The sequence below is a fragment of the Sapajus apella genome, unplaced genomic scaffold (genome assembly GCF_009761245.1).
Source record: "Sapajus apella isolate SASKATOON/1434 unplaced genomic scaffold, GSC_monkey_1.0 scaffold216, whole genome shotgun sequence".
Lineage (NCBI taxonomy): Eukaryota > Metazoa > Chordata > Mammalia > Primates > Cebidae > Sapajus > Sapajus apella.
In genome coordinates this window covers 518345-531782 of record NW_022437156.1, presented here as the reverse complement: position 1 = coordinate 531782, position 13438 = coordinate 518345, and the positions used below count along the sequence as shown (strand labels likewise).

At 48.3% G+C, this 13438-nt stretch overlaps 2 protein-coding genes, 1 long non-coding RNA gene and 1 pseudogene across 23 annotated transcripts in view; 1 reads left to right on the top strand and 3 right to left on the bottom strand.

The window, feature by feature from the left end:
- Positions 1-172: 172 nt before the first annotated feature.
- Positions 173-3054, bottom strand: NRM (nurim). 2 transcript variants are annotated; one of them, XM_032270764.1, is made up of 4 exons: positions 2774-3054; positions 1980-2176; positions 1226-1402; positions 173-600 (listed from the first exon to the last, which is right to left on the bottom strand). In XM_032270764.1, exons 1-4 carry the CDS (start codon positions 2904-2906, stop codon positions 319-321), a joined length of 789 nt encoding a protein of 262 aa, XP_032126655.1. In that variant the 5' UTR covers positions 2907-3054; the 3' UTR covers positions 173-318. The 2 variants fall into 2 exon arrangements, with proteins under 2 accessions (XP_032126655.1, XP_032126656.1); XM_032270765.1 differs by lacking the exons at positions 1226-1402; positions 1980-2176 and having other exon boundaries at positions 404-600; positions 2774-2925.
- On the top strand, positions 1409-3280 carry LOC116544406. Its single transcript, XR_004265906.1, has 2 exons — positions 1409-1782; positions 2726-3280. It is a non-coding gene; the product is annotated as an uncharacterized LOC116544406 (long non-coding RNA).
- A 3007-nt stretch (positions 3281-6287) lies between these two features.
- LOC116544404 lies at positions 6288-7476 on the bottom strand (annotated as a pseudogene).
- A 1107-nt stretch (positions 7477-8583) lies between these two features.
- MDC1 (mediator of DNA damage checkpoint 1) overlaps positions 8584-13438 on the bottom strand; it is a 20474-nt gene continuing 15619 nt past the window's right edge. For 18 of the 20 annotated variants that reach the window (XM_032270745.1, XM_032270744.1, XM_032270747.1 and 15 more), the window contains 6 exons: positions 12206-13438; positions 12003-12122; positions 11689-11871; positions 11337-11462; positions 11137-11247; positions 8584-9402 (listed from right to left, as the gene is read on the bottom strand). The exon at positions 12206-13438 ends at the window's right edge or, in 16 of these variants, runs on beyond it. In XM_032270745.1, the coding sequence (XP_032126636.1) occupies positions 9235-9402; positions 11137-11247; positions 11337-11462; positions 11689-11871; positions 12003-12122; positions 12206-13438 (1941 nt within the window). In that variant the 3' untranslated portion in view covers positions 8584-9234. The remainder of the gene's footprint in view (positions 9403-11136; positions 11248-11336; positions 11463-11688; positions 11872-12002; positions 12123-12205) is intronic. The other 2 variants (XM_032270752.1, XM_032270758.1) reach the window with 2 other exon arrangements.

Here is a 13438-nt window from a genome sequence, read left to right as displayed (position 1 = left end):
CCTGTAATTCCAGCACTTTGGGAGACCAAGGCAGGCGGATCACAAGGTCAGCAGTTCAAGACCAGTCTGGCCAACATGATGTAACCCTGTCTCTACTAAAAATACAAAAATTAGCTGTGTATGGTGGCGAGAGCCTGTAATACCAGCTGCTCAGGAGCCTGAGGCAGGAGAATCATTTGAACCTGGGAGGCGGAGGTTGCAGTGAGTCAAGATTGCGCCATTGAACTCCAGCCTGGGCAACAGAGCAAGACTCCATCACAACAACAAAAAGAATTCAGGGGGAGGGGAAAAACAGGGCTTGTAATCAGAGTGAGCTTCTCACTCTGCCTCCTCATCCTGGGGTCGAGAGAGCAGGTGGAGTTTTCTTTGCAGCTGGGCCCGGAGGTAGCGGAGGTCTTGCTGATCAAGCCCATGAGCTAGGCCCAGGTAGAGGGTAAGGAGGAGAGCAAGGAGGAGACGGTCTGTGCCAAGCTTGGGCACCACCCACAGCACTGTCAGCAGCTCCACACACACTGGGTGGCGCAGGTGGGAGAAGAGTCTGAGAGCCCGGGGAGACTTCAGGGCCAGAGGCTCGCCCAGCCCCAGCACATGGTAGTATACCTAAGAGAGGGAGAAGAGCTCAGAAATGAAGTCAAGCCCTTTTCTCAGCTTAGGCACTTCTTTCCTTTTCTTCCAGGCACCACCCTCCTAGAACTCAGGCCCAGGAACCCGCCTTCTGAGACTTGGGCCCTGACCCAGACTTCTTTTTTTTTTTTTTTTTTTTTTTTGAGACAGAGTCTCACTCTATCGCTGAGGCTGAAGTGCAGTGGCGAGATCTCGGCTCACTGCAACCTCTGTCACCAAGGTTCAAGCAATTCTCCTGCCTCAGCCTCCCAAGTAGCTGGGATTACAGGCGACTGCCACCATGCCCGGCTAATTTTTGTATTTTTAGTAGAGACGGGGTTTCACCATCTTGGCCAGGCTTGTCTTGAATTTCTGACCTCGTGATCCACCTGCCTCGGCCTCCCAAAGTGCTGGGATTATAGACGTGAGCCACCGCACCCAGCCCCTGACCCTGACTTCTGATCCATGTACCTTCCCCAGGCCCAGGAGGCCCATGATTGCTGTCCTTTTGACAGAGAAGCAAGAAGAAGGTAGAAAAGCATGGGAGGAGGGAAACCCTTGAAAGGGAAAGAGGAGTTCTAAAACGGGCCAGAGCCCGCAGGTAGGGATCTGGGAGCCTCACCTGTTTGAGGCCCATGAGCTCAGCGTAGTCAAAGACGAGAAGGATGCTGAAGATGAGGAGCCAGGAGATGACATGGAGCACAAAGCAGAGGAGGGGCACCCAGGTGGCCCATGGCTCAGCCCGAGCCTCCCACAACACGGGGCCTCTGGGTACAGGCTCCCAGTACCGCATCACCAGCTGTGGAAGGATAAGGGGCTGGGTAGCTCAGTGGCCTATGCTGCCTGCCCTTGGGAGACCCAGACCCAGGGCTGCCCCCACCACAGGCTAGCTTGCAACTCTCCCCCAACTCCTCTCCTGCCTCACCAACAAATATTCACCATGTGGAGGGTGAGGACCCAGAGATGTAAGGATCACCTGTCTCTACCCTGAAAACTTACAGATGGGGTGACCTGATATTTACACAAAGTAGTAGCCTATACCAGCCACCCAATGAGAAGACAGACAAGTACGATGGAAAGCCTTCTCTTCAGACCTAGGGAAGTGGTTTTGAAGAAAGGATAGGTCTGAAGAGAAGTTAAGGAAGGGATCTCAAGCAGGACATGAACAAAGTTGCAAAGGTGAGAACGCACATATTGTGCTTGGGGAAGGACAAGCACAGCCTTCTTGATTAAAAAGTAGGATATGTGCTGTAGAGGAATGGAAGCTGAGATTAGCTCCTCAGTTCTCCTCCTGAACCCATATTTTGCCCCTCTAATCCAGGGCACCCCTCCCACACTTGGTGTCCCTTGGGGACTCAACTGCCAGGGCCTCATACCTGCAAGGCCAGGGCAGTGCAGGCCACATACAGTGACCTCTGAAGGACCCCAAAGTACCGGCATGTCCATGCTTTCACTCTCTCAGCTGCCATGAGGCTGTGCTGCCCAACAAATAGAAGCAGGAGCCCCAGATCCCATGCCAGGGGGGCAAGGATGCTGCGGTCCTGCAGGGCAGCCAGCCATCCCTGGCGGGCATCTATGGGAAATTGAGGGATAAAGAGACAAAAGATCAAAAAGGGGGCAGAATATTTCCCCCACCCTCATCTCCTCTTGGAGCCCCAGGCCATATCCCTTACTGCTTTCAAGAGCCTTAATGCTTCCTGTCTATGCTGTGCACATCTCACTTTTCCATTCCTAGTTTCTGCCCTCTTCCCTATGCCTCCTGCAAACCTGGGGAAGAGGATTCATAGAACGAACAACGCATGTTGGGCAGTTGCAAAAAGCATGGCTGGAGAGGTCACCGCTGGATTGCCCCTTTTATTTTGGTTCTCCAAATGCCGCTTCTTTTTAACACTCTTTTCTCAACTGTCCTCTCTACAAAACACTTTACTTACAATACTCCGGTTATCGCCCTCTCCGGCTCCCTCAATCCTCACACTCCCTCCTCTCCAAGCCTCTAATCCTTGAGTTCCTAATTTAGTCCTCAGGTCTCCCTCCCTAGTAGCTTCTCGATCGCTTTCTTCGTTCAAATTCCCTCTCCCCTGTCATTTGTTTCCAAGCCCCGCCCTCGATCTCTCTACAGCAGCGGCTCCACCTTCCTACTCCCAGTTCATACTCGATCCCTCCCGCTCACCCGGACCACCAGACTCCGGGATCCCTCCAAGAAGTGGCTGAAGGGAGGTAAAGCGCACGAACTCCACTCCGGTGCCAAAGGCCAGGATGAAAGAGGCGAGGGCGGCAGGGACCAGGAGCAGTGCCGGGGCCATGGCGAGAAATGGAGGGGTGGGGAAAGGGGCGGGGTCGGGATTCCCGCTACCACAGACCCCGCCCCCGCCCCGCCCCCCGCACAGAACCCAGCCCAGGAGGGCGGGGCCCCTGCACACCGCTCGCTGCCCGACTTCCGGCCCGCGGGGCTCCGCCTCTCACACCCAGCGGCGGACCGGTGCCGGGATTCGTGTCCCAGCCTGCGGTGTCTCCATCACAGAAGGGAATGTTAGAATCCCGTCTGTGTTAGAGACAGAGAGCTGTTAAGGGTAGTGGCTCTGCAGCCGCTCACATGGATTGAATCTCAGCTCGTCTAGTTTTCCCATCTAAAATGAAAAGTGACTATTTTACAACAAAATAAATTAATGCTTATTCTGTAACTTATTATGAAGTTGAGTTGTTGACTGGCTAGTTTCTAAGAAGGGCAAGTAACTTCTCTGTAAATACTGAAAGGTTTGTTGTCATAGTGCCAGAGATTGTTGATTTGTAACCACAAGAGTAAAAATGTTAAAATATTTGTGATAGTAACATTTGTCAGAATTAAAGATCATGCAGCTAAGGACCTTGTCACACTAGCTGTGCACATAGTAGGGACCTTAGATATCATTAGACTAATTCCATCAATTTATAGATAGAAGAAATAGGTCCAGAGAGATGAAAATTGCCTGAGAGTTAGGAAGCGGCTAATCATGCAGGCTAAGGGACCGGAACATTGCTGAGCAGCCTCCCGAAAGCTTGACATTCCTTCTCCTCCCTCTCCTGGGTTCAGTACTCCTACCCTCCTCTGAATCAATGCTGTTGTATGCTGTACCAGACATCTTATGTTTTCCCTTAAATCCACTCTCCACTCTGCTTTCTGCTTCAGGAAGTTGTCCCAAATGGACCGCATCAATGAAAGTCACAGTTTTGGCCGGGCGCGGTGGCTCACGCCTGTAATCTCAGCACTTCGGGAGGCTGAGGCGGGCGGATGACAAGGTCAGGAAATCGAGACCATCCTGGCTAACACGGTGAAACCCCGTCTCTACTAAAAATACAAAAAAATTAGCTGGGCGTGGTGGCGGGCGCCTGTAATCTTAGCTACTCTGGAGGCTGAGGTAGGAGAATCACTTGAATCCAAGTGGCAGAGGTTGCAGTAAGCCGAGATCGCGCCACTGTACTCTAGCCTGGGCGACAGAGCAAGACTTCATCTCAAAAAAAAAAAAAAGAAAGAAAAAGAAAAGAAAAAAGAAAAAAAGTCACAGTTTTTATTGAGGACGTCCTCTCTACACCACTGCTCCTTCCTCATCTTTTTGAGCTTGGAGGTGGTCACAACAGAGCTGTGGGTATTAAGGCACTACACTATTCTTTCTGATTTCCCTACACTCAGCCTACTTATTTGTAATTATCACTTTATTAAAATGTCCCACAAAGTATCCTAATTTGACTGTGCTATTCATTTCCTGCTATGACTGTGAATAGAGGCACTTACCACGCAAAGCAATGTGCTACAAGCTGTGGAGTTCATTGGAAGTGTAAGAGGCCAGACACGGTGGCTCACACCTGTAATCCTGTAATCCCAGCACTTTGGGAGGCTGAGCTGGGTGGATCACTTTAGGCCGGGAGTTCGAGATCAGACTGGCCAACATGATGAAACCCTGTTTCTTTTTTTTTTTTTTTTTTTTTTTGTTTAAACTGAGGCACTTAAATAGTACTCCTCATGAAGAGGGAGTGTAGCTGAGTGCTACATGGTGCTCTACAGACACCAGGTACGGTAAGAAATCAGGCCTCTTGCTGGATGCAGTGGCTCATGCCTGTAATCCCAACACTTTGGGAGGCCAAGGTGGGTGGATCATCTTATGTCAGGAGTTGGAGACCAGCCTGGACAACATGGTGAAACTTCATCTCTACTAAAAATACAAAAAATTAGCTGGTGGTAGGGGATGCCTGTAATCCTGGCTACTTGGGAGGCTGAGGCAAGAGAATTACTTGAACCCAGGAGGCAGAGATTGCAGTGAGCTGAGATCATACCACTACACCCCAGCCTGGGTGAAAGGCTTTTTCTTTCCTTTTTTTTTTTTTAAAAAAAAAGGAAAGAAAAAGAAATGAGGGACATGGACAATTTCACAGAATATGAAAGCTTTGAGTTGTGCAAGGGGACTAATATTTACCTGGGTCCGACTGTCTGCCACTCCCACAATGGCTGTGCTTAATGTATGTTATGAGATTAGATATGTTTAAAAGCCAGCACCGTGCTTGGTAAATCTCATGCTATTTCTACTACACCAAAATGTTCTAAACTTAAGTATTACTTACATGCAGAAAATGGCACAAAACTAATCAACTCTTTTTTAAAAATTGAAATTCATACAACATAAAACTAACCTTTTTTTTTTTTTAGTTGGGGTCCCACTCTGTCATCCATGCTGGAGTGCAGTGGTATGATCATGGCTCACTGCAACCTCAAACTTCTGGGTTCAAACGATCCTCTTGCCTCAGCCTCCAGAGTAGTTGGGACTACAGGCACGTGCCCACATTCAGCTTTTAAAAATTTTTTTTTGTTTTTTTTGAGACCGAGTTTCGCTGTTGTTGCCCAGACTGGAGTGCAATGGCGCGATCTCGGCTCACTGCAACCTCCGCCTCCTGGGTTCAGGCAATTCTCCTGCCTCAGCCTCCCGAGTCGCTGGGACTACAGGCACGCACCATCATGCCCAGCTAATTTTTTGTATTTTTTTAGTAGAGACGAGGTTTCACCTTGTTGACCAGGATGGTCTCGATTTCTTGACCTCGTGATCCACCCGCCTTGGCCTCCCAAAGTGCTAGGATTATAGGCGTGAGCCACCGCGCCCGGCCAGCTTTTTTTTTTTTTGAGACGGAGTTTCACTCATGTTACCCAGGCTGGAGTGCAATGGCGTGATCTCGGCTTACCGCAACCTCCACCTCCTGGGTTCAGGCAATTCTCCTGCCTCAGCCTCCTGAGTAGCTGGGATTACAGGCACGCACCACCATGCCCAGCTGCCCGGCCAGCTTTTAAAAATTTTTTGTAGTGATGGGATCTCACTATGATGCCCAGGTTGTTCTCAAACTCATTGGCTCAAGTGATTCTGCTGCCTCAACCTCCCAGTGTGCCACCATGCCCTGCCTAACCACTTTATTTATTTTGAGATGGAGTTTCACTCTTGTTGCCCAGGCTGGGGTGCAATGGCTCGATCTCGGTCCACCGCAACCTCTGCCTCCCAAGTTCAAGCAATTCTCCTGCCTCAGTCTTCCAAGTAAGCTGGTATTGCAAGCATCTACCACCAGGCCTGGGTAATTTTTTAAATATTTTTAGTAAAGACAGGGTTTCTCCATGTTGGTCAAGTTGGTTTCGAACTCCTGACCTCAGGTGATCCACCCACCTCAGCCTACCAGTGCTGGGATTACAGGCATGAGCCACCACGCCTGGCTAACAGCAGGTATTGTTTAAATGACTAGATTAGAAAAACAATCATGGTAGACCCCTTAGTTCATTCTTGTAATAAGCCTGTTGATCTGGTCCTCCCTGTTGCCAGCATCTCCACTTTCCACAAAATGGATGGTCTTTTTCTTCATTCCACCTTGTGGAAAGGATAATTTGAAGGACCACAAGAAGTTATTTGCTTCTTTGAGGCATTTTCCTACAGTATAGATCTCATGAATCAGATCCTCCATGCAGGTGATGCCATATTTACCAAGAGATCGAGCAATCAAAGTGTTATCTGTCAAAGCAATTTGCTTCTTACTGATTTTGCCATAACCACACTGGTAGATTAGTTCATTTACTGACTTCAGATTTGGGTACCCCCATGCAATATATCGTTCTGCAATCCTCAGCATGTTAATTGAAGCCTTGTTAAGCTTCACAAAGGTTCCACTAAAGACTTTTTTCTATTTTTTTCATTTTTTTTGAGATGGAGTTTCACTCTTTTTGCCCAGGCTGGGGTGCAATGGCTCGATCTCGGTCCACCGCAACCTCTGCCTCCCAGGTTCAGGCAATTCTCCTGCCTCAGCCTCCTGAGCGGCTGGGATTACAGGCACGCACCACCATGCCCAGCTAATTTTTTGTATTTTTAGTAGAGACGGGGTTTCACCGTGTTGACCAGGTCTCGATCTGTTGACCTCGTGATCCACCCACCTCGGCCTCCCAAAGTGCTGGGATTACAGGCTTGAGCCACCGCGCCCGGCCTCCACTGAAGATTTGACAAAGGCAAAGAAGCTGCAACAGCTTTCAGACCTTTGGGCTCAGTATTGATACCTCTGATCCTGATGACAAACATCACTTTGGGTTTTGCAGGTACATAGAAGTTGCCAGCTTTTCTAGCCATCCTTGCCACGCTAATTTCAGTTCTGTCCATCTGCCTATATTCCTTGTGATAGTGCTCTGCTTTTTCATAGATAAGCGTTCTTGCTTTATGAAGCATCTTTTGGGCAAACTTCTTTCTCAGGCCATTGATCTTCAGCTCTGTGAAATTCCTTTGCATTTTAAAGGTTTCTGGCCTAGCAGGAACCTTCTTTTTCTTTTCTACAACACCCTAAATGGTTCCAGCCAGAAAAGAGGCTTTTTTTTTTTTTTTTGAGACTGAGTCTTGCCCTGTCGCCCAGGCTGGAGTGCAGTGGCGAAATCTTGGCTCATTGCAAGCTCCACCTTCCGGGTTCCAGAGATTCTCCTGCCTCAGTCACCCAAATAGCTGGGATTGCAAGCACACGCCACCACACCCAGCTAATTTTTGTAGTTTTAGTAGAGACGGGGTTTCACCACATTGGCCAGGCTGGTCTGAGACTCCTGACCTCAGGTGATCTGTCCACCTTGGCCTCCCGAAATCCTGGGATTACAGGCATGAGTCACCACGACCAGCTTTTTTTATTTTTGAGACAAGGTCTCACTCTGTTGCCCAGGCTGAAGTGCAGCGGCTCGATCTCAGCTCACTGCAGCCTTGACCTCCTGGACTCAATCGATTTTCCTCTCAGCCTCCCAAGTAGCTGGGACCATAGACATGTGCCACCATGCCTGGCCAATTTTTGTATTTCTGGTAGAGACAAAGTTTTGCCATGTTGCCCAGGCTGGTCTTGAACTCCTGAGCTCAAGCGGCCTGCCCACCTTGGCCTCCCAAAGTGCTGGGATTATATGTGTAAGCCACTGTGCCTGGCCATATGTTTAACTTTTTGAGGAACCATCAAACTGTTTACCACAGAGGCTGAACCATTTTACATTCCTACCAGCAATGTGTAAGGATTCTAATTTCTCCACATCCCAGTTTGGCTGGGTACGTTGGCTCAAGACTGTAATCCCAGCACTTTGGGAGTCTGAGGTGGGTGGGTCACTTGAGGTCAGGAGTTTGAGACCAGCCTGGCCAATCTGGTGAAACTCCGTCTCTACCAAACAATACAAAAAAAAGAAAAAATATTAAAAATTAGCTGGGCATGGTGGTGGCTGCCTATAGTCCCAGCTACTTGGGAGGCTGAGGTGGGAATATTGCTTGAACCCAGGAGGTAGATGTTGCAATGAGCTGAGACAGCGCCACTGCACTCCAGCCTGGGTGACAGAGTTGAGATACTGTCTCAAGAAAAAAAAAATTTAAGAAATGCTATATAATTTGCCCTAAATAGAAGATAATGATGAATTAAATATAAGCCCCTGACTTTTTGTCTTGAGACCTAGACATTTTAAAAAACTGCACTACACCATAAGGCACAGAGTGAATATTTATTTATCATAGAGGTCAAGCCTAAGCTCTAATTTTATAAGTCCTGGAAAAGCAGGCCAGAAAAGTACAGAGACTTGCCCAAAGTCAAAGCTAAAGATCCTCCCAGAGGCCGGCAGAGAGGAAAATGCTTTAGTAGCACTCTATAACTGGACCTTCATATCTACTTACTCTAAGCATCCCTTCAAGTTCCTGACCCCAAAGTAAGAATCCCAGTAAGAAAACAATAGAGATGGTTTCCAAATAGGAAGTAGGACGCTGTGAATACCAACAAGCAAAAACAGTCTGACTAAAGATAGCTGCCACTTAGGACATCTGAGCATGAAAATAGCTAATTTTAAAATGGCCGTTTAATAAATGCATGCAAGAAATCTGCTCTTGTAGCCCCTAAATCTATACAAATAAAAAAATACAAGTAGAGATAAAATAAAATGGCCAATAAAAAAACAAAAAACAAAAAACTCTGTGGTCCCAATTGTCTTATCTTTTCATTTATTCATAAAGATTTCTGATCCCACCCATGTTCCAGGACAAGTCATATCAATATACCCCAATCCTTTCTAATGCCCTAAGTTCTTTCTTCCAAATATCTTCTAATATTTTATTTAGTGGAGGGAAAAGGGTAGTGGAGGTTTCAGGTGGATGACATCTCCAAAGGGGAAAGGACAAAGGCCTCTGGCTTGGCTTCCTGCTTCAGCACTCCAGTCAGCAGGAACTCAGGTGAGAGGAGGGGCAGCCCAACCCTTCGTGGAACAGAGCATCGAGGGAAGTCCTGGGGGCATGTGATCACAACTCTCTGAGGCTGGGGAAGACAGAGCAAAAACAAAATTAGGGGTGAAAAAGAATCCTAGAAATGGGTTCCGGACCCACTAACAAGTCTTAGTATCACCAAAATAGTACCTCCTAATATGAAGCCACATGAAGCATACTGCATACTGGCTATAAAATATTCTTGCTAGAGGCTGGGCATGGTGGCTCATGCCTGTAATCCCAGCACTTTGGGAGGTCGAGGTGGGTGGATCATGAGGTCAAGAGATCGAGACCATCCTGGCCAACATGGCGAAACCCCGTCGCTACTAAAAATACAAAAATTAGCTGGGTGTGGTGGCGCATGCTTGTAGTCTCAGCTACTTTGGAGGCTGAGGCAGGAGAATTGCTTGAATCCAGGAGGGGAAGGTTGCAGTGAGCAGAGATAGCAACACTGTACTCCCAACCTGGCAACAGAGCGAGACTCAGTCTCAAAAAAAAAAAGGAAAGAAAGAAAAGAGTAAAGAAGAAAGAAAGAAAGAAAAGAAAAAGAAAGAAAGAGCCGGGCGCGGTGGCTCAAGCCTGTAATCCCAGCACTTTGGGAGGCCGAGGCGGGTGGATCACGAGGTCAAGAGATAGAGACCATCCTGGTCAACATGGTGAAACCCCGTCTCTACTAAAAATACAAAAAATTAGCTGGGCATGGTGGCGCGTGCCTGTAATCTCAGGTGCTCAGGAGGCTGAGGCAGGAGAATTGCCTGCACCCAGGAGGCGGATGTTGCGGTGAGCCGAGATTGCGCCATTGCACTCCAGCCTGGGTAACAAGAGAGAAAAAAGAAAGAAAGAAAGAAAGAAAGAAAGAAAGAAAGAAAGAAAGAAAGAGGAAAGAAAGAAAGAAAGGAAGGAAGGAAGGAAGGAAGAAAGAAAAGAAGAAAGAAAAAAGAGAAGAAAAGAAAAAAGAGAAGAAAAGAAAAAAAAGAAAAGAAAGAAAGAGAAAGAAAGACTCTTGCTAGAAAGATGAAATGAATTTATTCAAGCTTTTACAATTATCTACAATTTCCAGGAATATGGAACACAGAGGAACAAGATAAATGATACAAGTAGGCAAATCCAAAAATCCAGACTGAGGAACATTCTAAAGGACAAGTGACCTAGTTTCTGCAGGAAATTGATGGCATAAAAAAGGCTGGGTGAGTTAAGGAATGCTCTAGAGTAAAGAGAATTCAGAGGGTAATAGATGTGGCAGTATGTGGACCTTATTTGAATCCTGATTTGAACAACTGTATAGAGACATTTTTCAGGCAACGGGAGACATTTTATTAATGGAGTGTGAGCAAATAACCAATAAACTGTTGTTAATTTTGTTTTGGATCAATAATGTCACTGTGATTATGAAATAAAATGTACACATTTCTTAAAGATGTATACTTAAGTATGTAGGAAGAAATAATATTGGCAGTTTGAGTTAAAATACTTCAGCAAAAAAAAATGATAAAAAAATAAAAAAAGAAATAAAATACTTCAGCAAAGAAAATCAAAGGAAAAAAGGGATAGATGGAACAAATGTAGCGTAATCTAAACTAAGCTGCTGATTGATGATTGTTATATGAGGGTATCAGCAGATCTCTCTCCTCATTCCTATCCCTTTCTATACCATAGGTCTTTCCCCACCCTCTCTCTACTCTATATTCCTTTCTGTACTTCCATTTCCCCCCCAACCTTTGCCATTCCAGCCACCTCTTTAACTGCCACTGCCACCTCACCCAGACTCAGAGCATCTTAACCATACCTTATAGGACCGAGGCATGCTGGGTAGGACAGTGCCTCCACAGCAGCTGATGATCTCTCCCATCTGAGGTGGTGGTGGCTGGACTCCAGGGGTCACATGGATCTCATAGCCCTAAGAGAAAGAAATGGTGGAGGCAGTGGATGTTTCTTGGGAAGCACTGGAGGGAGGGTTGAAGCACCGGTCAAAAGATAGCCTCTCACCTCCAGCAGCCTTCGCTCCCGAGCCCGGCTCAGGGCATCTTGAAGGCTAAAGCCAAAGTTCTTCTCTTGCTCAGGGTCAGTCACCACATATTCATCCGGGGGTAAGAAGCAACCAGCCTTGTGGGACTAAGGATGGCAGCAGTCAGCATCAAAACTCAGCCCAGCCCCTCACCCAGCTCTGCTGCCTAGCATTTACAGAGAGCTCACAAAATGTCTTTTAAATAAATTCAGGCTTCTGCCTCACTAATGCCCCTGTCTTCCTGTAACTCCTCTTCCCCACTACCACTTTCTAGGGTGCTACATGAGCAGTCTTGTCACTACATTGGTCTGTCATCATCTCTTGGCCTCTTACCTGATGTAGCCAGTCCAGGGAGAGAATGGGGATTCCCCGCCCCAGGGCACACAGGAACTTGACTGTCCGGCGGATGCGATCAGTGACCAGGTGAGAAGCCTCTGCCGCTGAACCAGCCAGACTTCCCCCCAGTGCCAGCACGGCCCGCTCTCCCTGGGCATCCACCACTCCTGTGAAGAGCACCTGTGGAAGGGTTGGCCTGAGGTGGTCACAGCAACCCACGCCATCAGCACCCATCTCTACAATCCCCTAGGTCTCCCTGCATCCTCCCCTCATCTCTGTCTCCCACAAAGTCCCATGCCCGTGTCTCTTACTTTGGGGGCTGTTGATTCCTGGGTAAGTTTGGTCCGTCGGAGGCTGCGGTTCTGTATTCTGTTGGGCTCCTCCTCTGCCTGGTCTCTCTTTCTCTTGCCTGGTTTTGGAGTCATGGCGTCCTGAGATGGAGAAAAATCTTAGTGGGAGTTTCGGAGCCCTGAAGCCCTTTTTCCCAGCTTTGTGGTCCCAGCCCTCTCCTCACCTCTTCTTTCCCTGGTCTCTCTGTAGTATCTTTTAACTCTTCCTTGAGAAACACTGTCTTCTGGGAGACTTCTCTTTGGGGCTGTTTTTGAAGTGGCAGTGAATCCATAGTAGCAAAAGGCCTCTTGCGGCTTTGAGAGGCCTTAGGCTGGGGCTCTGGGGTAAACCTAGATCCACCTACTGCTTCCGCCTTTTGGATCTGGGAGGCATGAGTTGGTGCCTCAAGAAGCTGGGGAGAGGCAGGCTCAGGAATGGCTGTAAGGGATTCAGCTTCTCTAACTGCTCCCCATCTTTGGTTCCTTGAGGCCCGGGATTTAGGTTCCAGGGGTGCAGAGCAAGGCTTATGGTCAATGGGAGCTTTGAGGGAGCCAGGATTCCCAATGACTCTCTGCCTCTTGCTGCAACTGGCTTGAGGAATAGGCTCAGGGGAAATAGGATGGTCTGTGGTAACAGGAGACTGGAATTCAGGGGTGGTAGGAACTGACACAGCACTTACTATGGAAGACCTCAGTGTTTTGCTCTGACCACCCTGAGCTATGGCCTCAGGGGTGACTGGCTGGTCTGTGGGGATAAGAGGCTCAAGATTAAAGGCTGCTGGTTCAACTGGTTTGGGAGTCTTGACAGAGGACCTATTTACCCTTCCTCTAGTGGCTCTAGATGTGGGCTTAGGGGTGACAGGCTGGTCTATGGAGGTTGTAGGAAGGGGCTTAGGGGCTGTGGGGACACCTGGTTCAGGGGTCCTGACAGAAGACCCATTTATCCTGCCACTAGTGGCCCCAGATGTGGGCTCAGGAGTGACAAGCTGGTTTCTGGAGGTGGAAGGTTGGAGTTCAGGGGCTATAGGGACAACTGATTCAGGGGTCTTGGCAGAGGACCTATTTGTCCTGCCCCTAGTGGTCCGAGATGTAGGCTTAGGGGTGACAGGCTGATCTGTGGAGGTGGAAACCTGGAGCTCAGGGGCTGTGGGTACATATTCAGGGGTCTTAACAGAGAACCTATTTGTCCTGCCCCTAGGGGTCAGAGATGTGGGCTCAGGGGTGACAGGCTGGTCTGTGGAGATGGAAAGCTGGAGCTCAGGGGCTGTGGGTACAACTGATTCAGGGGTCTTGACAGAGGACCTGTTTGTCCTGCCCCTACTGGTTCGAGATGGGGGCTCAGGGGTGACAGGCTGGTCTGCGGAGGCAGAAGCCTGGAGCTCAGAGGCTATGGGGACAACTGTTTCAGGGGTCTTGAC

What these genes read in the sequence shown, in the direction of transcription:
- NRM (XM_032270764.1), bottom strand. Translation starts at nt 2,906, where the DNA reads ATGGCCCCGGCACTGCTCCTGGTCCCTGCCGCCCTCGCCTCTTTCATC. An exon ending in CCCGGAGTCTGGTGGTCCGG is followed by an intron (nt 2,177 to 2,773) that starts GTGAGCGGGAGG and finishes AATTTCCCATAG; the next exon opens with ATGCCCGCCAGGGATGGCTG. An exon ending in AGCTCATGGGCCTCAAACAG is followed by an intron (nt 601 to 1,225) that starts GTGAGGCTCCCA and finishes TCCCTCTCTTAG; the next exon opens with GTATACTACCATGTGCTGGG.